The following is a 24,135-nucleotide window of genomic DNA, read 5'->3' on the forward strand; positions in this document are numbered from 1 at the left end:
TTTGGAAATACTTTCTTCAACGGAGAGAAACCTGGCTTTCATTATCTTCTATATAAACTTATTTCCTCAGTTGATTGTAACCTATGGATATGACCAATTGGAACTGTACTGTCTGCCCACCACCCTGACACCTTCCAAGATCTTCAGTTTTGGGGTGCTGTCAGATATGCTACTGACATGTCTACGAGGTACCTCTCTCCCTCCCTCGGTAACTGTGTACTCGGGCTCCAGCAGACGTGTGCCAATACCTTCATGACATTTCCCTTCTCCCCCTCAGCACCCCTTGTTCTCAGGGACCAGGGTGCTACTGTTTTCCACTAAGTACAGGGCTGCCTGGAGCAGAGACCGTGTTTCCCAATCTCTGGCAGAGCTAGCTGTGGGCTTATGATTTGGTTACAGCCAATGGCAGCCAATTTGACCATGAAGTCAAAATCATATGTTGAGGGACTGTGATGGTTGTGGGATTATGATACCAGTTCTTAACAACTCTCCTCTGGACTTTACATGAGAGAAAAATAAACTTCTCTCTTATTTAAAATTTCAAAATTATAATTTAAAATTTTTTGGTCCCTCGACAGCTAAACCTAATTCTAACTGATACTACCTCTGTTAGGCAAGAAGGACACAAAAATAATTCTGAATTCCATGAGGCAGTAAAGAATTGTGTAGAGGAGACCAGCACCAAATTGGTAGAGGTCCAGTAAGTGCTGAATTTAGTCTTGAATCAAGTGACAAAATTCATAGATGTTTAAAGGAATTATAGTAGAATATAAAGGAACTTATGGAATAGCATTAAAGTTCTCAAGCAATAAAAAGGCAACTGAAATTCCTAAAAAGCTAAAAAAAAAAAAACCTGGAAAGCTAAAACACAAAACCATGCATGCAGTAAGTGAGGTAATAGCGTAATAGCTAAAGCCCTACAGAAGGTGGCTGACTTCTGTCTGCTGCCATCAGATGGAATTCAGCAGTATTAGGTTGATGGTGTAATCTGAGTGATTCTGGGTCATATATAGTCCAGGAGGTCACCGTGTTTGGGGCCCCCATTTGTCTTGGCAGCTATTAAAAACAGTTCCATCCTGTCCATCAGGAGTACATGAAAAATCACTCCCACCCTGGATAAGAGCGTGACCTCAGTTCCTTGGAGTTGTGATGTTATCTGTGACACAAGGTTTGAAAAGCGTTTCCTTAGTTGTTATGTTACTTTTAACCGAGGTAGGTAGATAACTTAGCAAACAGATGATGAAATTTCTAAAACCCATATGAGTAATCCTAATCAATTATTAATTATCTGTATATATTGTTTTAGTTGAGGTGTTTGTAATGTTAAGAGAATTTGACATATTACAGTAACAGAGTAGACATTAAATGATACTGCTCTCGTAATTTTTATGTTGAAAGGTAAAGCTTTTGACAAAGATTTTAAATAGTATTGCAATGGTTTTAAAATTCACTGAATCTTTTAATTTGTTAGGGAATTACTGGTGCAATTTAGTACTTGAGAAAGTTTTGCTCGTTGGGTCAGACAGTTGAAGTGCTTAAGAAAAGAAAATGGATACGTTCAATTTATAATTTCACTTTAAAATGTTTAAGAATAATTAAATGTGTAAATGATACTGATTGCTGAGGGGGAGTTTAGTGTGTCCTACTTGAGTTGTTTGAACCTTAATCAAAAGCCACCTTGAAAGTGAATGTCAAAACTTCAAACTTAGTAGAATGATAAGAATTGCAAGTTGAACTCAAAGGCTTATAAAAAAAATCGGTTTTTAAAAATCTGTCACTTAAGTAAAGCAAATATTTCATTTAAAATCGCAAGTGGGCTCTTCTTTGCAGCAAAGCTACCCTAGGTTTCCCAAACACAGTGACACGGTGAGGGGGCGGGGGAGCCCTGCTGCAGTGGCCTTAACGGAATATCTGTGGTGGACAACTTTAGTCTTGGCAGGACCTGGATGCCAGGTGGGTTACCAAAGCTGATTTCTGGCGATACCCCTTAGGCCATGGTGAGATTGGGGAACTGTCAGCTCTCAGTAGATGAGCTGCTGCCCTGGGCAGCAAGATAACATTCACATCCCCCTCTTGGTTGGAATGGAAACTATAATAGAAAAAGCATGGGCTGGAGGTCATATCCCTTAACAAGTCACTCAAAAACTTTTGAACTCCATTCAGTGTTTTCTACTGTAGACTGGGGACAATAATTTCTAAATTATGGAATTATTGGAAGGATTAAAGATAATAGATGTGCAAAGCACCCATTATATTGCTTGTCACCTAGCAGAGGCTCAAACAGTAATGACATTTGTTAGAGGAAGATGTGAAAGCTAATGGATTTATTTAAGGAATGTATGAGGCGAAATCAGAGGATGTAAGTCATAAAACCTATAGTATTTCACATTCTTTAAAAGAAAACACCTGCTGTGTTGCCAGGCATTGTTCAAAGTACTCACATGGATTGCATACTTGAATTTACCCAGTAACCCATGAGAGCTTTACTATTATCCTCTCCGTTTTACAGAGGAAAAAACTGAAGTTTAGAGAGGTTAAGTGACTTTTAAGATTTTATACAGCTAAGTAAAAGCGTTGAAGCAGAGTTTGAATCCAGGAACCCTAATGCTAGAGAGTGGACTCAGGCCCACACTCTGGCATTCCTGTGTCGTGGACATCCCTATCTGTGGTAACAAGTGCCTCAGAGAAGGAAGGGCCAGTGTTGCCTTTGCCTTTAGAGAATTCCTCTCTGACATCTGCACCCCATCAACCTGGACTGCTGTCTTTAAAAAAGAAAAACCATGCATAATAATAAAAAAAGTACTGAGGCAGTACACTGATAGAGTAGGCTTTGTTTTATTCCAAGATGATCAGGTACAATACATCACAAAAACATTTGGTTGTATACACAGTTAAAAGGTTTGTCTGTGAAGCTGTTAATCCATGTGAGCTACCTTATGGGCATAGCCTTTCGTTTGACTCAAAATGGGAGGTCTTTCGTGTTCTTGCTATTATTGGGTCATCACTTTTTCTTCATTTTAGTTGACAGATCCCAGAACCCATGGTCAAGAATTCTGGTCAAATTTGGAAGTGGGTGGCTTGCTTTCTCTCTGACCACTGTCACCTTACCCGCTCCCAACCTCATTCACTCCCACAAACATGAATTGGTGAGGGTAGTAGGAGGTCATGCTCAGATGGTGCTGGTGGATCTTCAGCTCTGGCCTGAGCCTGTGCTCTGGAATTTATGACTTGTGTGTGATCTTGGACAAGCGACTTTAATTCTCTGAGTTTCAGTGTTCTGATATCTAGGAATAGTATCTTATGCAGAGGGCTGATGTGAGGATTAAAAGAGATGAGGTGTATAAAGTCCTTTGACTAGTTCTTGGTAGATAGTCCTGAAAATGTGATGTCTTTAAGACATGACAACAGCCTCAACCACCATAGTAACAGTAATAGCAATGGCAGCAATGACACTAAAGGACAGAGAGCCATGTGTCCTAACGCTGACGTACAAAATGCCAGCCAATTTCTGTGTCTAGCTTGCCTCCCAGCTCGTTTTCCCTCCCCTGCAGGCTGCCACAGGGCTGGAACAGACCCAGCATCAGTGCTGGGGGAGGGATGTGCTGTGTTGGTACAAGCCTCAGCCTGCTAATGAGGCCTGAAGTTGAGCAACTCCAGATGGAGTCAAGCAATGAGTTCTCTGCCAGGAAACGTGGCGGATGGACCAGGGCCACTCGTTCCAGGCAACAGTCAAGGGTATCGAAAGGGAGACGAGCAAAAAGTAAGGAAACATGCAGACCTTGGAACTAAACAAACTGCTATCCAAACGTAAATAAAAACATGGTGTGCATTTGTGGCAGGGGAATCCTATCTGGGATCCAGAGATACTCAGTTTACTTACAAAAGCAATAGTCCATCTGGGAGGTAGCAGGAGGACAATGCTAAATGTCTATAGATTTGGGTTTCTCTTGAAGGTATCTGACCTTTTAAAACTTGATTTGAGGGCTTCCCTGGTGGCGCAGTGGTTGAGAGTCTGCCTGCCGATGCAGGGGACATGGGTTCGTTCCCCGGTACAGGAAGATCGCACATGCCGCGGAGCGACTAGGTCCGTGAGCCATGGCCTCTGAGCCTGCACGTCCGGAGCCTGTGCTCCGCAACGGGAGAGGCCACAACAGTGAGAGGCCCGCGTACAGCAAAAAAAAAAAAACTTGATTTGAACTAGTATGTTCTCATCAACCATGAGCACATTTTATTGATCATTTCTGAATGATTGGAAAAATAGTAAGACATCGGTATCTAAACACTTATAAAAGTCAGTAAAACTGCATTTATTACTTACTATGAAACATTTTTGCCGAATGGACAACATATTCATCCTTATCATCATCATCTACTTGAAACTTAAGACATAAATATAAGTGAGGGTGTAAGCCAGGTATTGTGTTAAGTAACTTTACATACCTTACATACTCCCTGCCTCCCCCCCTCTCCCGCCAACCCCTAGCATTTAATAGTCATAGCAGTTCTCAAAGGTAAGTGCTACTTTTATCAGCTTCATTTCATAGATGAGAAAATAGAGGTTCTGTCATTCTTTGGCCAAGGTCACTCAACTGGCTAGTGAGGAAAAAAACCTGAGTTGTGATCCAAGGCTGTCTACCAGTGGCTCATTAACTTACCAGTATACTCTGATCATCTCCAATATGTTTCCTTCTTTGGGAGGGACTTAAGAGGGATGGTAGGTTTATGTACATAGAAAGGAGATGCTTTAATAATTCCACGCATACATCTGAAGGGCTGAAGGGCACCTCAAGAGGGCACTTGACCCCTTTATGTCCCCTTAAGGAAACTGGTGACTTGAGCCCCAGTGACTTGTCCTGAATCTCATAGGGACGAATCTTCATGTTTCTTGCATGGATCAGATGCAACTAATTCTGGAAAGCACAGGTGTGTGAGTCCCTAGGCCCAGGGAACACCATAGCTGGCTTTGAACTGGAAGATTAGTTGCTGATTTGAGAAGTGGCCGTGTTTTGCCTCTGTCCTCCATTCTGAGTCATACCGCCCATGAAGTGAGGAAGGGGTGATAGAGCCCAGTGAAGCTGAATGGCAGCGTTCTGTGCACATCTCAGGCACCAGTGTAATCTAATGTGTGATAAACTTGCTTTAAAAATTCACAGAAATAATACATGTTCTTTGTAGCATATTTCCCGTCAAAAAGAAGAAAAAATTACCAGTAATCTCCTCCCCCGCTCCAAATAATCAGTTAGTACTTTGGTATATTTTATTCCAGATTAATGCTCAGTATACATATTATATATGCCTGTATGCATACATGTACATATATTTAATGACATATTTTCGATTACGGAAAACTTTTTCCCCCTCCCCCCCCCACTTAGCAATAATATTGTTATTGTTCTTACTACGTCACATAAACATATATTTTATTTAAATCTGAAAATAGTTTTTCTCTGATTATAAATGGCATAAGCATTTATAAAGCACTTGTAAAAAGTGCAGGTAATATCAAAGCTTTAAAGAAGGAAGTAAAAATCATTTGAAACTTCACCCCCTCTAGATAACTGTTGATGTAGACTTTCTATCATTGCAGACTTTTTTTTAAAGCATTTGTATCTGTATTTTCTAAAGTTTGCAAAAGAGTAATGTAGGTTATAGCGCACATATGTCTTGGCTTTTGTCTTCTAAATACTTTCTAGTGGTTTTCTTTCAAAAACCCTGGAGGCTTATGGAAAGTCTCCAATCCCAATATGTTAATTTCAGGCAGTGACAGGGACATTGACAGCCTAGAAAAGCTTTGGGTTAAAGATCGTCATGTTCATCACTCCATCACTTAAGCATCAGATTAAGGCTGGAAGCATCATCCTGGCTTTTCTGGAGGTTGCAAGAATCCCCAGGAGAATTCACTTCCCTTTTCAAAATGGAATAGCCACACCAAAATACCAGGACAGACATGGTGCAAGGAAACACCTTTGGTGCAGCTATTATTGATAGTTTCCCTGAGCTTTCAAAGTATCAGGGCTGGAAAAGTTCATGTTTTAAAATAGTTGTTTTCAAAAAGTTATATATGCTCGTGGTAAACAAACAAACAAAAAAATCCCTTTTTAAATCAGTACTTTGCATGTCACTGACTCTGATTAGGAATGTTTCGAGCAGGATTCTGATTTGGAGGTCATGGGGTGGGTGGGGGAGAACTGATTGCTTTTTACACTGTCTTGAATATTCACATATCTGTTGGTGGCCTTCTATAGGCCAGGGATTGATCTTTGTGCTGAGGTGTAAGAATTTAATATTTTGTTATGTTTAGTTTCAGTGAAAATTCAGTAAGAGATTTAATATCCTCATTGTCAGTGCTGTTCTATTTAGATATTTTGTCCTAAGGACACTCTAGTAATATGCTGTCACAAACAACAATGTATTTCTTGGTTGGGATTTGAGTCATACAGGTATATGCATTTGTCAAAACCTACTGAATGGTACATTTCAGATTTGGGTATTTCACTGTATGTAAATTGTATCTCTCGCCAAAAAGTAACTGTAAACAGGTATTAACTTTAGTTACTGTTATGAGTCCTGAAGAGTCTAAGGGTAACTGCACTGATGTCTGCAACTTACTTTGAAATGCATGAAAAAATAAGATGGGCTGTGATGGATGGAGAGATTTGGGATAAAGCAAATGTAGTTAAATGTTAGCAGTTATAGAATCCGAGTGGTGAATGTGTAGATCTTTACTTGTCGTTCAACTTTTTTTTATGTGATTGGAAATTTTAATAACAAAATGTTGGGGGAAAAAAAACCAATAATGAGGCTCTTATGTGAAAGGGTTAAAACACAGTCTCTAGAATTATTTTTCTTGCTGAAACATTCTGACTCTACTTCTTGCTAGCTGTGTTACTCCGGATAACTCAACCTCAGTGGAGTTATTTGTTAAATGTGGGTAATGAATACACTTAGCACAAATCTTATTCCACAGTAAACACCTAATAAATACTGTGATTATGATTTCACAGTGCAAAAGAAGTGATGATTATAAATGAATGACCATATGCTGAGGGCCCACTATGTACCTGGCACTCCTGCTTGGTCATTTCCAGGGGAATGAGGCCATCTCATTCTGCATCATGCTGTGTGTGCCTTTCAGTAGCAACAAACACTAGAGAAGGTGTGAGGGGCATGATTGGCTAAACTGAGTGTGGCTTCATCCAGTGTGACAGGGCCCTCCCCAGCTCTGTGGCCCCTCTTTGATGTGGCATCTCCTTTGAACTAGAAGGCCCTTCAGAGGAGAGGTGGCATCTGGTTTGTGAGACTTTGTAGCATTCCCGAGTCAATGTTGATTTAATTCATCATAAAAATCGCTCCCTTTGTATACGGCTAAGCCATCCTATTTTGAGGTTATGGACAAAATAGCTATGGACACTTGTCCATAGCTTTATGGACAAGTGTCCTGGGAAATTCATGTAGGGTAGCAAGATCTCCTTCCTTCCCCACAGTGGAATCATGTTTATGCATTATGACAGCCTGTTCCAAACTCTTGATGGGAGGTAAAGAGAAAGGGTCAGGGACCTGAAAAAAGCTGCAGCTGGATTTAAGGTCACTAGCAGTGGGAGATGAAGGGAATATTTTAGGTAGTTCTGTGGATGTGCTATTTGCTTCCAGATGTCTGATATCATATTCCTGGAAACTAAGGTGAAAAACAGAGTAAAAAAACTGTGATGGTGAGGGAGAGTGTGGGATACAGAACAGATGTTGGCCACATTTTTAAAGGAGAGGTCGGTCAGTGGGTAGGAAGAATAGGCTTATCTGGTGGCTTTCCAGCTGCCATAATGAAATGTGAATCTTGAGAGTAAATGTCTCCTAGTGATTGGGATTTCAGAGGGTATCCTCATATAGGACTGCTTGCTTGGTCAAGCATGAAACAGGATTTTATTTCTCTGCCACACTAGTACTAGCTACTTAAAACCTGCCAGAATTTTCATTTACTTTTCCCAGGTGTGGATGCCAGCTCTTGAGTATTTTACTGTGTTTTCGAGTGTAACAATTCCAAACTCAACTCAAAAAATTTTTATTAATTTTTCCCCATGATGTGCATCCTAGAGGGTGCACATCAGCTTGTTAATTCTTTAATTTCTTATTTATAACACTTGGGCTGGCTCATTCCAGTATGAATTCTTGCTCAAACCAGGCATTAAAAAAAAAAAGATGCAGGAAGTCCCAGAAAGAGACCATCCTAGTTTGAATGCTTCAAAGATAATCAGAAAGGTTGTTCTGAAGACAGTCCAAGAAAGTAGGTCCAGGCTTTGTGGCTTCTGAAGTTAGGTATAGATCAGGTTGATGATGAGTGCTCCAATTCTGAGGGATTTAAGTGTATTAGTCCTTATTTGGGAGTGGTTTTGAGGAGGGTGTGATGGGAGGTGAAATTTGAAGTTAGTGCTGATCTTTCAGGCTGTTGGAACTGAACTGTTGAAACTGAAGTTAGTTATCTTAGATATAATAGAACTTGCACTTAAATAAATTGGAAGCAATACAAGGAAGGGTAAGAGAAAAGGAAGAAGGAAGGGTGGGAGGAAGAAGGAAGCAGAGGGGAAGAAAGGAAGGATGAAAACCAACGAAAGCTGGCATAGCAGGAAAAGGAAAAAGTAACTATTTCTCAGGCCTTTGCAACCCTCGAAAGTCAGCCAAATATAAACTCTTCCTAGTTCACCGAAATTGCATGATTTCATCCTCTAGGATGCAATCTAAAGTCCTCCCTGTGTTTAACATTCAAGCAATAGACTTAGATTTCAGGCACAATGAATGGATCAGGACAGGCAATAAAAGAGCAAGACACTGCAATTTAAAACTCAATGCAATTTGAAGGCTACATAACAGTTTATGCTGGACCACAGTAGATGTGTATATCATGGGAAAGTGGTTCTGAGATCTTTCATCTCCCTTGGGGTGGGTCATTCCTGGCTTCTACTTAACTCCAGAGTGTCATCCACCACTTTAGCACTTTAAAATGGAAAATGAAAACCTCCTGGTTTCCTTTTTATAGCAACATCACCAAGCCAGTGTTTGGAATTCTAGATTTCTGGCATTTAGAATGGTTGCACATTTTAAGTCTGGAATATGTGTTTATTTGCAGGTTAGGAGGGGGTGGACATATACGTAACTCTTGCTATTATTAAACAACTGCTTAGTTTTAATCTCACTGACCCCTTGGGAGCTTTCACAGCCCTGTGTGAGAGTGTACCTGATTGGGGGCTTTTTAAAGACCACCGTGATAAAATTATTGGAGATCTTAAAAGCACATAGGGCAAAATAACTAAATTTAACAAAGACCGTAAATGTGTTTTTTCATTTATATGCTGTTCCTGAGTATAGATAAATAAACTTTTATTGAAGTAGAGGTTTTCTGAAGATCTGAAATAACAAATTTGAGTGCTGAGTCCTTGGCATGCTTTACTGGTTTATTTGAAGTGATGCTATAGTGGTTTCTAATTTAAATAGGTAACTAAGACAGCCAAACAAGTATAAATAGAAAAGCAAAGTAGCCTTTCTTAGCTGTTTACCCCTTGGTATCTTCACTCCCCAGCTTTATCTACCTAGAAAAATCACAGCTCTTCTTGTCTTCCCGGCTCTTCTATTCTTTCTCCTGCCCTGCTTAACTTGACACCATTTCCCCTTCTCACTATACTTTGTTCTTGCCACTTGTGAAAGCATTCATGTTTTTCAGTAATTCTTTGTTTGTATCTCTTTCCTTCAGTAGATTTTAAGTTTCTGAAGGGCAGTGACTATGACTTTTTTAAATCTTTGAATTCCTGCAGGTGCTCAAGAGATATTTTAAAAGGGAAAAAAGTTTTTCTGCTGCTGTCAGTTTTCTTGCATGACACTTTAGGAAGTCATGTTGTAAGACGATGAGCCATATTTCTTAAAGATGCCTTCTGGAGGCCTCCTCAAGTATAGGCATCCCTGACCCCACAGATTAAAACTGTAACGACTGATACAGAAAGGAACATTTAAATATTCAAGACAAACCACTATAAATAACTGCCTATATTTATCTCACATTTTTATTTTTTTATGACAGCACATGATAATTGCAAAAAATTTGAATCAGTCCTGAAAAAAGGTAATGTTCTACCCATAATACCCCTCCTTACCTCCTTAAGATAACCTCAGTTAATAATGTGGTTATTGTCCATTTAGATTTCATTATGACTATATAATGATTTACAAATGTGACTTTTTAAATATTAATCATTAACTCAGTTTAAAGCGTATAGTGTCTATGGACATTTCCCCATGTTTATACATAAAGATATACTTAATCATGGTTGATAGATATATAGTATTGTATCATTTCATCGTGTGGATATGTAAAATTTGTTTTTCCAAACCCAAATGTCCAAATGCTGATGGACATTTTGGTTGTTTTCAGTGTTTCCCTCTTATAATAACATTGCAGTGAAAATCCTTGTTTCTGTAGCTGATTTTCACAGAAGTGGGATTGCTCTACCAAAGGGTGTTTTGTGTGCATTGGACAGATGGACCTCCTAATTGTCTTAGAACATTCCAGGTTTCTTAACTGTCATGAATTTTTCAGGAGCATGGAACAGATGCCCAGTACTATTCCTTGATTTGCATTGGACTCAGGAGGCTGAGAAGGATTTTGGATGCACTCTGCAATTGGGAAATCAGGGCCTGTTGGGAGAAAGAGTCTCTAAAGAGTGGAGCTGGTTAGAAAGTTGAGGGGTTCCTGCTAAATCTCTGTGAGTGAGGAAAGGGGAAGGCTGGGCAGCAGGCACTATAGCTCTGAGGACACAAAAGCGTCAGGTTTCATTGATCCCAAGTCTCTCCTGGAGACTGTGTCCTCTGGGATAGAGACTGTGCTGAAAAGGAAAAAGCTGCCTCACTAGGGGCTCAGCCACTCTGCTTGAGAAGGTCCCCAGAAAGGACCCACTTGTGAGAAGCTGGAGGATCTTTCTTGACTAGAGGAAACTGGTGGTGGTGTGGCCAGCAGACCAGGGTGGCAGAATGACAGCAAACAGGCAGTGGGGCTGATTCCAGACAGTAGCATATGAGAGCATCTCTCAGCAAGTGGAGGGCCAGATAGAGGAATTGACTTAAGTAAGAGAAAATAGGGAATAGACAAGATTTCTAAACATGAAGGTGGAAGATCTCAGAATACTAGTAATATTGCTGTGAAAGTGAAAGAAACATCTTTAAATATGAGTGCAGCCCAGCCATATATATGGTGCATACATTTTAAATTTCACAGTCTTTCCAGTTGTCTCTGAAAATAAAACTGTTGTGAATTTATCTTCGCATATCAGTTCTGGGCATTGTCACCTTTTTCTCCCCTCTTGTTCATCACTGGTTCACATCAACAAGAGATCCCCTTATATTTCTGTATGATCATGTAGCTTCCAATTGTCTGCTACTGAAGACAGACAGAGTATATCCCTCATATACCCTGGCCCAGGATAGGTTCTCAAGCTGCTCAGAAAAATGTAAAAAAATATTAATTCTGAACCTGCAACAGTTATGGACTTTGCCTTCTGATTCCTTTATTATCATCTGTGGTAATTTATACTGTGTCAGCTTGGTTAAGGTGGAACTCTGTTTCTAAGAATCCCCTTCCTTGTATATATCAGGTTAGAGTTGCCCAGATTTGGAATTTGCACAGAACTTGAAATGCAGCCATTACTTTGTGATGCAGTGATGGGTACATGTAGACATGCTGGCAAGAGGGTCCAACTTGTCTTTGTTCCTTTGTGCTCCATGTCTAGCTGTTTTCCCAACTGCTGACCTTGCTGATCAACATGGACACAAAGCCATCATGAGATGCGTGGCAACAAGTCCCATACCCTTCTTCACAGATCCTGCATATGCTAGTTGGTGACTCCTCTCATTGGCTGCTTGGTGACTCCTGATCCTCCAGCCTCTACTTTCATACCTTTCCTTTCTCAGCATCTCCTACAAATTCAGCTTTAATTCCTGTAATAAATCCCTTATCCGTAACTCACAGTGGTTCTGCTTCCCTCATTGAGCCCTGACTGAACACATCTTTGCCTTAAAAATCAGGGGAAAAAATGAATTTTTAATAGCTAGTTTTCCTTTATCATTCTTTTCCTTCAAGCATACCACAAAATACTGTAGAAATGCTATTGATGTTCATAAATGCTTTTCATCATCTGTGACTGTTTCCAGGATATGTTGAAGTTACAAATGTTACAGATGTTATTATTAGTAATGTATATCATTAATCCCTACTATACATAAAACAGTAGAGATTTCTGGAAATTTCTTCTTTTGAAGAAACTTGTTCTGAAAAATTCTTTTTATCAAGTGGCTTCATTTGCAGAAGATTTAATGTCCTGTGGTTACAGTCTTATAGTATTAGACATTTTTTTAAAATAAATGAATTTATTTATTTTTGGCTGCGGTGGGTCTTCGTTGCTGTGTGTGGACTTTCTCTAGTTGCGCTGAGCGGGGGCTACTCTTCGTTGCGGTGCATGGGCTTCTCATGGCGGTGGCTTCTCTTGTTGCAGAGCATGGGCTCTAGGTGTTGGGGTTTTAGGAGTTGTGGCTCATGGGCTTTAGAGTGCAGGCTCAGTAGTTGTGGCGCACAGGCTTAGTTGCTCCGCAGCATGTGGGATCTTCCCGGACCGGGGGTCGAACCTGTGTCCCCTGCATTGGCAGGCGGATTCTTAACCACTGTGCCACCAGGGAAGCCCATTAGATATTTTTTGATTAGCTACAGGTGCTTGAATACGATCACATTATTTTTGGCATCAGTGTCAGGAGGTTCTATCCTTAACCTTTGTTATGGAAATATATCTTTTAATCTAATAGGCAAAATGTAAGATTGGTTTATAAGTATTACACTACAGAAAGAGTAAGATATTACAACTAAATCGAGCCTTTCTGGAGGTAATTTTTATCTAGCTTTAAAATTTTTATCACCAACAAAGTGTGTATTAAAGGTTATGAAAGCAATTAATAACACCAGTGACAAAATCAGAAGAGTAGGCTAATTTATCATTATAGATTTTAATAAGGTCTATAATGTAGGATTAAATATACAATATTTTTAAGAGTATGGCAATTTGAAAAAGAATGATTTATCAAACTTTAATTTAGGGGTTTTTATAAGAGCTCAAAATGATTCCCTCGAAAATAAAATTGTGTTTTGTGTTAAGATAATATTATTATCTTCATTATATTAATAAATTGTTCAAATGGGCATTATCATGCCCCCACAGTATCCAAATGAAGGAATTATTTTAGATAATGTGGGATTAATTGGCTTACCATATTAAGAAATTAAGATTTAAAACTTACATAAAAGCCTTATCAGTAAAGAATTTTTTAATGTGAAATAATGTCTCCCTGGATAACTTCCTATTTGTATTACAAAACCCCTGTCCTAGAGATCGTTTTATTTCCATCTTTTACTTATATTTGTAAATCACTGTTCCAGGTATGTTTAATTTAAGTCTTTGATGGGTAGCAGTCTGATGGAGAGTCAAGTATCTCCAATTCTGTTTTAGTCTAGGGATGTGACCAGTGGTGAAATGGCTTATTCTAAGGTCTCATATGTTTGAAATTCTCTATTGCAGTGTTTGTGAGCCCATGTCAGACTTGTTGAAAGTTGAAATACTTGTTTCATTCTCAGAAACAGTCTTATTTCCCAGCGAGCAACCTACTAACAATTTGAGGAAATAGGGGTCAGTCTATAGGAGATATTACAGTAATGATTAAGATAGGTAATTCTCCACTTTTAAGTTTGGGTTCTGAGGTCATAATGAAAACAGGGATGTTAGCTCATTTCCTTTGGGAAATTGCCACTTGGGTCTCTATTATCGCCTTATAAATTGTATGTTTTTTATTAAGATTCATCTTTTCATAGTATCTTTCAACTCTTCTCTTGCCTCCCCCTCTGCTTTCTCCTTGCCATACAGTAATAGGTAAATCTGAAATACATTTTAACTTTCTCTATTAAGGATTCTATCAAACCTCATGAAAGGTGATCACTATGTTAGAAATTACACAGTGCCATTGTGCTTAAAACGGAATATTCCAATTTTGCTTGTGAGTGAATCATAGAAATCGTAGTTCCCCCCCCCCCCCGCCCCAAACTACAGTGTTATTGAATCAAAATAGATGATCATGGTAGTAGTCACCTTGCTACAGTACCAGTATATAGAGTAATACATTTTGTGTTTAGAAAGTATTACACTTTGAAAGAGCACAATACTGAATAAAAACCAGTTCAGTAATACAAATATTTCTTTGATCACCAAACTATTTAAAAAGGATAGTTGAAAATGACTTAATGTTATTCTTTTTTTTTTTTTTTTTTTTTTTTTTGCGGTACGTGGGCCTCTCACTGTTGTGGCCTCTTCCGTTGCGGAGCACGGGCTCCAGACGCGCAGGCTCAGCGGCCATGGCTCACGGGCCCAGCCGCTTCGCGGCACGTGGGATCTTCCCGGACCGGGGCACAAATCTGTGTCCTCTGCATCGGCAGGCGGACTCTCAACCACTGCACCGCCAGGGAAGCCCTTATTGATATATTTGACTAACATTTTCAGACATTTGCTATGGCTCATTTGTGTTCAGGTTCTAAAATATGTCTTGTGAATATTATTTTGCATAAATGTATTTTCAGAGTTGCATCTACGAAAAGCAAAGTGAAGTAGTTTTACAAAGCCTGCCTAATTAAAAACATTTCTTATTTATTCTATTTAGGTTATGCTTTCCTTAATGAATTTATTTATTCTTTAAGATTTAATAACGCTTCCAAGAATGTTTATTATCCAGCATGGGACTGTTGGGGAACTATAAAAATTGGTATAAAACTGTATTATTGTAATTATAATAACACTTGTTGTGGTGGAGAATGAGAGGAAAACAGTGAGAAAGCATTATTATTATTATTATTTTGCGGTACGCGGGCCTCTCACTGTTGTGGCCTCTCCCGTTGCGGAGCACAGGCTCCGGACGCGCAGGCTCAGCGGCCATGGCTCACAGGCCCAGCCGCTCCGCGGCATGTGGGATCTTCCTGGACCGGGGCACAAACCCGTGTCCCCTGCATCGGCAGGCGGACTCTCAACCACTGCACCACCAGGGAAGCCCGAGAAAGCATTATTTTAATGCTAATAGAGTGAAATAAGACCATGGCTCAGAGGGGTTTTTTTAGGCTTTCTTAATGGCTATAAAGTTTGTTCTTTTAAGTGATAATGGTATTTGAAAGTCTTACGTATCTATTAAGTTTATCAAATATGTCTCTATAGTGCTTTTTTCTCCTAAAATATATATGAATTATAGTAAACTGGTTTGCATCAAACCCAATAGAACTCTAGCCATGAGCACTGCTTATTATCAGAAACTCACCAGTAAAGGAAGAGAATAAAATGAATGTATTGCATATTTAGGCTACTGCATGTAAAAGTATCAGTTAAGAGAAGGGAATTTGGAGTTATACAGACCTGGGTTATACCAGTAATATGGTTATCAATGTATAAATGCAATCCATTTCTGTACAAAATCTATTGGAGGAGAGTCCTCCCCCCCACCCCGTCTCTTTTTAGCTTTATATCCTAAAATACAGTTAACTCATCTGTGTATTCATGCAAATATGGAATTTCCTGTATGGATATTCTTTTGTAGTTCTGTTTGGGAACAGCAAGGTAACGTTAAAAAAACAAACAAATTTGTACAAGTTTTTGGAGAAATCAGATCTTTAAATAAAATGGAAACAGTGACATTAAGTGTGAATCCACTTGGTAAATACTGAATGAAAAAACTAGTTACTGTTCAGAAGGATTTGGCCACTTAATTTTTAACACTTTGAGTAAATAGCCACATGAGTTAAATTACTTTATGTGAGTTTCCCTCAAGATGAGACAAACTTATTTTACTTTGGGCTACTGACCTGCTGTACTGATTTAGTATTTGAGATCTAAGCAGAAGAGATGATTGTAGTGAACTTATTTTTGGCCTGGGGTGTAAGCTGCAGAAGATGTACCTAGATTTGATATAATCTTTTTCTTTCCCTTTTTCTATTTGCCCCAGTGTGTGGCTTCACAGTCTCCAACGTAGTTGCTTGGTCTACGAACTGTAGACCAAGTTGGAATCCTTTAATACATGATCGGTGGTGATATGAATAACTGACAACACTTCATTGAGCCTACAACTGTTTCTGTGTCTTGATGGTTAGTGCCTAAAGCTTATCTAATCAGACCTGTGTAACACCAGTTAACATTGCCCATTTAGGTAGTCTACATGGCTTTCAGGTTTTGCTGTTGGAAAGCTTGGAGAGGAAAGCATCTCTTTTTCTGGATGACGAGGATATGAAAAATGATAACGGCAATGGAATGCTAGTTATCCTTTTTAAAGAATTTGAAGAGATCACAATTAAAAACTTAAGTAGACAGCAAAAAGTGTTTTTCTACTTGATGTCTTAAAAAGAGAATTTGGAAATGTCTTTCTGTATTCTGCTTTTTTGCTTAATTGCTGAAAATAATTATAATGATGATGGCTATCATATTTTGACTCTTTTTTTAATGCGCCAGACTTTGAGATGAGTACTTTACCTACTATTTTCATTTATTCTTCACTTCATTCTAACACTATAGATTATTTTTGTTTTGACTATTTTATAGATGGACGTGTTACTTTTACCTTTCTGAATCTCATTCTCCTCTTCTGTATAAATAAAGGGATAGGCAGAGTTGGAGATTTTAACTAAGTCTGTTTTTCTTCAAAGTTCTTGATCTTAATACTACTCCTACATGCAATAGCCTAAATAAGCAATAAATTCATTTTATTTGGTCCCATTCCTGGTGAGTTTCTGATAGTGAGCGGTCACCATAGCTTGTCTTCTACTCAATTTGATGGGAACTAGTTTATTTTAAGACACCGTTTGACTGATGTTGTTATGGTTCATACCCTGGGCAGAAACTATTGTCAGAGGTTATAGAGGACAGCAAAGAAGGAACTATGTATACTTCTGAGAGAAGGTAAACCCTGGTTTTCTGAGTGTGCACAAATATAGAAGGGAAGACCAACCAATAAGACAATGAGCCTTAATAATCTGATTATATCAGCTAGAGTGACTGTCTTACCCAGTGCCTTCATAGTGTCACATCCTTCCGTAGCGCCCCATTGCCTTCATGATAAAACCTGTGGCTCCTTTTCTTTGAACCGTTGCCTGCTTGCCTACGAGTAACAACAGTGATGATCGTAATAGTTGAAATAACCAACAGTTATGGACCTTACATGAGTGGTTGCAGATTCCGACAGTTTTTACCATCTCAACCTTTTGGTTCCTCACAATATACAAAGGTAATAAATGTACTAACTGATCGTGGCAATACGCTTTCATTAGTGAGTTTTTAGGATTTGGGGATATTTGCATATATTTTCTAATTTAATTCTTAAAATAACCCTCAACATTGTTTCATAATTGAGTAAACTGAGTCTTAGAGACATTAAGTAACTTGCCCAGTATCACACAGCTGGGCAAGGGATGAAGCCTTCATTAAAACGTGGGTCTGTGATTCTAAACCTAGTGTGCTGAACCAGAAAACCGTTAGAGCCGTATTGGAGATTGTCTGACTTAATTCTCTAATTTCAAACAAAACTTGATCACAAACAGAGAATGCCAAGCTGTGGCCTGAATATGTGTACTCTTTGATTTATTAAATGCATTTGATTTGGGGGCTGACTTTTTTTTTCTTTTTGTTGGTTGGGTAGGGGAGCATTCCTGTTGGCTGAGGGCGCCTTCTCTATCACTGGGCTGCTTCACACATCCAGCTTTCCCACCAGTCCTGTAAAGATATTTGAGTTTATGACTTTGGTCTCAAAGGTCAAGAGCAAACAGCTCACTCTTTCCTTGAGTGTTTTGAGAAACAAAGATTCCACAACCACTTTCCTCTGGGATGTTCTGTTACTCTGCCAACATTGAAAAGATACTGCTTACTTTTAGTTTTAATCCATTTCCTCCTCCCTTGCCCAGCCCCACTGATACATAGAACAACTGCTCAGAAAACCGTTGATTTCCAAGAATACAGTTCTTCAATACTCCCTTTGCATATTGTCTTTAATAAACCTTTCCCCCACGTAAACCAGCCTTCCCTTTGACATCTCAGATGGCTGACAGGTAGTTAACTCCTCTGATTGGCAGATTGGTGTCTCTGCCACATGGAAGTGTGTTTACACAGTAAAATTAATACTTCCAGCCTGGATTTATTTAGCATCTTCTGACACTCAGAAGAGCCAGGGAACACATGCCTTGCTCTCCCTTGGGATGGTTGAGTATTAGATTAAACTCGCAGGAAATATTTGAATGTCCTCAATAAACAGACTTTGTATTTAGGCACATTGATGTTTTTTGAAGTTCTTTATTGCCTTCATTTTCAAAGTCGGTTTGAGAGAGCTTTTACCAGTCACTTTCGGAAGTTATGTCATTACCACTTCACTTGGTGCTTAAAAAAAAAGAATTGTAAATCAACTACTAACTCTGGATTTTTTTTGCAGATGCAAAAGAAATTGTTTTAAAAGCCCAGATCTTAGCTGGAGGAAGAGGAAAAGGTGTCTTCAGTAGCGGTTTGAAAGGAGGCGTTCATTTAACAAAAGAGTAAGCCAGGAGGTTTTAATTCCTTGTCTTTGGGGCAAGCAGTTATGGAAGATCCTGCTCATGACTGAAAGGAGCAGCGAGAAAGAGGGCTGGGGTGGGACTAGGAGCAGGAGGTGGCACATAAAGAAAGTAAATTACAGGTCGAGGGCTCTGGCAGTGCCTTAGCTTCCCTTCTCCTCCCACAAAAGGATTTTTGTTCACTAATTGGTGAAAACTTGACACTCCTGTTCTAGACAATCAGTGGTTCATCATGTTTGATATGGTACCACTTACAAATTAAATGCTGCTTCTGTAATGCCACTCTCCTACTCAAGAACCTGCGGTGGCTTCCCATTACCAATGGCATCACTGGTCCCTCCTGTCTGATAGTCAGTTCTTCCTTTATCTGAACCTGTCTGATCAGCTTTATATCCTATGTCTCCACACACTGAACACTTTCCTCTCCTCTCCTGTCACATAGCTTTCATGGTTACTTTGATCCTTCCCCTTCCCTTTATCCCCATCTTTGGTCTTACTTCCCAGATTGCCCACTATCCAGTATTTGTTATTCAGCTCTTATCTTAGTCTACTATGCATTTCAGCATTGTGTCTCTACTATGACTGTAACTTATTTGGGGGGAGAGGATACCAGATGTAAGCAAACTTCTTTTTGTTTCCCTTCCCTCCCCTCCCTTCCCCTCCCCCACTTCCCTCCTATTGTTTCATTCATTCATTCATTCATATATATTTTGTACTCAGTGAGCCTCTGGTACAGTGCTAGGCACCTAGTGTATGAGCAGAAAGCACCATGGATTCTATGAAGGTGGAGGTGGGCCCTGGGCAGGGTGGACTTGGGGATATAATACAGACTCTGGTTTAAAATGATTTTCAGCAGAGACCTTGACTTTCTTTTCTTTCTTCTCTCTCTCTCTTTTTTTTCTCCTCTCTCTTAGTCCTAAAGTTGTGGGACAGCTGGCTAAACAGATGATTGGGTATAATCTAGCAACAAAACAAACTCCAAAAGAAGGTGTGAAAGTTAACAAGGTAATGTGAATGCTTTTGGTCATTTTCTGTGTATGTGTTAAAAAAAAAAAGAAAATAAAATCATACTTCAATTTTGACAGTATCAAATGAAGCAATGCACTTTGGCAATGTGCCATTTTATTTTTTAAACCTCACATAGTTAATTCTGCGTGTGATGTAACTTCAAGGAGAAATACAAAGGATTCTAAAGTAGTAATAGTGTTTATTGTCATCAGCATTTAGTAAAAATGGGTAGTGATTGAAATAATACCTTTTTCTTTCAGAACACAGGCACGATTCTATTTAAAGCCAAAAGACCTTGGCATAACAGCTCCTAGACTCAGTGACATTCTCTGCTCCCTCGCAGCCCCACCCTCATCCTCAGTATATCAGAATTACTGTACCCGTTACAGTTGTTTTTCTATGTGCCCCTATAACTTACTTTAAGATTGTTACCATTTTGACCCACTGTTCTCACTGGGAGTGTGTTGTATTAGTGAGGTCTCTTGGGACACCCAAGTGTGTATAGGGCACGTACGTGTATACATACACACACAGAGAAAATAAAGCCGAGAGCAAAGTGGCCTGCCTCAGCCATGAAATTGTGAGTGGCAGAGCTGAGGCCAGAGCCTAACTTAACCGTGAGAGCATCTGTCTTGGTCCCGAAAAGGACACTGAGCTGGAGGGAGATGGAGATACTGGAGGGTCATTAGCTCCTTCCCTCTAAGAACACAGAGCCTTTCTAAATGTCGAGGAAGCCCACAAACAAGACTGGTTCTGGTTATTTCCCTTTCCCACTGCCTCGCAGGTAGATGCAAGAACTGTTTACATCTTAAATTGGTTTTTCGAATTTATTTTTGTTCAGCCCAGCGTGGTACTTTTTTTTTCCTTTTTAAACTGGTTATGAGCCTTTACCTGTGTAACATCTTCAAAATTTGTCCCCAGAGGATATGATTAGTAGTTTTGTTTGTAGGAATTTGTTACTTTATATGGACACATGGGGTTTTAGATTAGAGTTTGTGATACCTTTAAAAAGCATATAAAAATACACAAAAGAAGATTCACGTTATATAGATAGGCATAAAATTAGTTTTGTAGGTCGGTTCATGAAATACTAGAGATAAGTGCATTCTTGTGAATTGAGTCATTGCCAGGAAGCTACCAGAGTGATTTATTTGTAAGTGTTTCTTTTCCAGATTGCAAAAGTGAGTAACATATGTAAAAAATTCCAATAATACAGAAATATAAAAATTAGAAAAGTAAAATTTCCCTCTATTCTCACCCCTTAATTGCCATGCTTTGTTTCTGTTCTTTTTCTCTGTAAAATGTGCATTACCACATTTTGTAACAGTATTATTATATACAACTTTAAGGAACGTGCATTTTTAATTTATGGAATCTTTGACATCAATCAGAAGTTCCCAGATTATAGAAACTTTAGATTTCTAAGTTTGTTCAAGAAGCTATTTAAGCACATTACATACATCGATTCACATTGGGTTTTTTTCCTAAGTCTGTGTGGTGTGTTCCTTGGGATAGTAATAGGGGAGGTGAGACAGTGCTACTCATCATGTGCTCCATGAGTCAGTACCTGTACTGTTTACTGTTTCGCAAAGAGATGAAGTTCAAAAACTGAGTACACTGTTAATCCTGTCTCATCGCTGTCCTGTTACACATAGTTTGTACACTGGCTCTCATCCACAGACTACAATTTGAGTAGCATGATATATTAAAAAAAACCAAAATGAACAAACAACAAAAAAATGAAAAACAGGTTCATTGGTCAAATAGGGTAAAGTATGTTAAAAAGCTTTCCATACCGGAAGACTCCAAGAAAAGGCTGTGTTGATGATATTGTTTGTGTCAGTCACAGATGAAGATTATTGAAATGTATCTAACTGAACTTCTCATGGCATGAGTGTTGATGGAGTCCATTTAGATTCTCTCTGTAACAATCCCTAAAGTATTTTAATATCCTGGCTCATAGGAAGGGCATCTTAATGTCAAAAAACTGGTCTGTATATAAAAATTTCTTGAATTATCTATTGACAATCATCATTTTCCTGAGAATGTTTTTTTGAAGAGTGATGGGTTGTTTCTACCAAGCAGGAGCTGTTTGAGGCAGCAGCTGGTCTTTGCAAATAGAAATTTGATGGAATGTAGAGCATATCTGTCAACACTTTGGAAGATTAAGAATAGGACTCTTGAATGACACTTATCCAAAAACGTTATAACGTTGTATTGCTTGTCAGAATAACTACTGAAAGTTATTAAATCTGGCTCGCTAGACTAGCTCTGTATTAGAAAGTGACTTGAAATCAGAATGGTTCTATGAAAATCCTAACACCGTGTGCCAAGAAATATTTCTTACAAACTCATGAGCTACCATTTATGATAGAAAAATCACTATGAAACCCCTTATAAGGTACTTTATTTTTGACCAGTCATAAATTCCATAAAGGTGTGAAAAGAAGGAGTTCTGTATTCATTACGTTATAGCTTTCTAGGTCATCATATACTTATCACATTTCATGTGACTTAAAAATTAATGCTTTTGTGGCTTCTGGGTAGCTAAAATCTAATGTTACTTAATCAGTAACATTTTTTGTGAAACGTATTACTGAATTTTTAGGAAAGGCAATGTATGTGATTTTATTATTTTCACTTCTAGTACTGATTCTTCATGGATATTCTTATTTTCTTTTAAAAAGCATCCAAGACATCTGTTACTATTTTTGTTGGGAGTGTTGGTACAGCCTCTCTCTCCAAGGAAATTTAATAGTACTTATCAAAATTTTAAATATGAACAATATAAAACTTAGCCATTTTACCTTTATATACCTTGACCACAGGGATACTACAACAATGGAGCAGAGCTATACGTACAGAAATAATCACTGAGGCAGCATTTTAGAAACATGAGTCCACATAAATTGTCATCAGGGACATGGTCAAATAAATATTGACATATAAGTACTGTGTAGTCACAATGAAGAGAGAAGACCTTGTACAACCCAAGTTGTAGTATTAAGATTAAGAACAAAAAGGAAGAAAGAAAGGCATTCAAGCATGTATAATATGTATCTGTGTGCAGGAGATTCCATGACTAATGCTTGCAGACGCATAGGGAAGAGGTAAAAGTTAGTAGTGGTTTTTCCTGGCAGGGTTGCTTCTTGCCTCTGTTGAGGTCGTGCAGAGCAAAAGGACACCTGTCTGGCACATGTGTGGAGAAAGAAATCCTTCCATCTGATTTGCCTCCTGCCCATTCATGGTCCTGGAATATGACCACATCCTCATAGAGGAAGGGATGACTTTTTCTGATTATCACAAAGGTTCCATATGGACTTGTGATCACTCTGACTACTGGGGGCCAAGGGGTGTGTATGTGCAGCAGGGAGCTGCTTTCACTGTCTCCTCTGTATACTTTTAGTATCGTTTGCATTATTTTCAAACAAGCAAATATTATGTTTGTAATTTAAAAGAAAGTATAAATTGAAATACAAATACAGTGATCCAAGAGACAGAAGTATTCAAACATAGGAAGCATCAGACATACCATAAAAAGAATCCTTCTTTGGCAACCAAACTTGGTTTTCTACCAGTGCAATCTGAGAAAAATCAGTGTAGTAATATATATGTACTGTTAATGTCTCAAATTAAAATAACAGCTGCTTCCCTGGAGTTTTTCTTAAGTGTCAGGGTTTCCGAAGGAAGAAGAAAAAGAAGATTAAAGTGGGAAGGTTCCTTGAGGCAAACCGAATACCTGTCACTTGAACAATCAGGATCAATTAAGGAGGTGAAAATGGGCACTGTGCACCATGAGAGCAGCACTCTCAAATCTCACTGGGTTTAAAGACCCTGAAAATGAAGCTGTTTGATTTGTGTAGCAAGTTTGTATAGATTTCCAAGTGGAAATCAGCTCGATGCTGACTTAATTTGACTTTCCCACTAATGTGGTAGGTGATGGTTGCTGAAGCCTTGGACATTTCTAGGGAAACCTACTTGGCCATTCTGATGGACCGGTCCTGCAATGGCCCTGTGCTGGTGGGCAGCCCTCAGGGGGGCGTTGACATCGAAGAGGTGGCAGCTTCGAATCCAGAACTTATTTTTAAGGTATGTTTAGATTCCTGACTATGCTCTGTTCATTGATTGTTGCTATACAACCTGTTAAAGATTTAGTGTGGAGTCTGAGCCAGGTAGACTGTTCCTGGGATTTAAGGCATGAAGATATTGAGTCCTTTTTCTTACTGGGTGTCCAGTTGAAGGTTGGGTAGATACAAAGTATGTGCTTTTCAAGGTCTTTTTCTTTGCTTTTTTCCCCTCCCTTTGTTTTTTCTCCTTCTTGCCTTTTCTTTCCCCCTCATTTCTTTCCATCCAACTTGCCCCAAGAATTAACCAATGGAAATGAAGATGGCTGTGATATTTCCATTTCCTCTTGGTTAACTCTACCCCATTTAACAGTATACATGACCCAGAAATTCTCTCCTAGGAAATCAGATGTGAACTAGAGACTG

The 24,135-nt window shown here is 38.9% G+C and overlaps 1 protein-coding gene across 3 annotated transcripts in view; it reads left to right on the top strand.

The window, feature by feature from the left end:
• SUCLG2 (succinate-CoA ligase GDP-forming subunit beta) overlaps positions 1–24,135 on the top strand; it is a 261,378-nt gene that overhangs the window by 108,354 nt on the left and 128,889 nt on the right. For 2 of the 3 annotated variants that reach the window (XM_060161381.1, XM_060161382.1), the window contains exons 3-5: positions 18,520–18,619; positions 19,552–19,642; positions 23,582–23,734. In XM_060161381.1, coding sequence (XP_060017364.1) covers positions 18,520–18,619; positions 19,552–19,642; positions 23,582–23,734 — 344 coding nt within the window. The remainder of the gene's footprint in view (positions 1–18,519; positions 18,620–19,551; positions 19,643–23,581; positions 23,735–24,135) is intronic. The other variant, XM_060161383.1, reaches the window with a different exon arrangement.

Source organism: Lagenorhynchus albirostris, chromosome 10 (genome assembly GCF_949774975.1).
Source record: "Lagenorhynchus albirostris chromosome 10, mLagAlb1.1, whole genome shotgun sequence".
Taxonomy (NCBI): Eukaryota; Metazoa; Chordata; class Mammalia; order Artiodactyla; family Delphinidae; genus Lagenorhynchus; species Lagenorhynchus albirostris.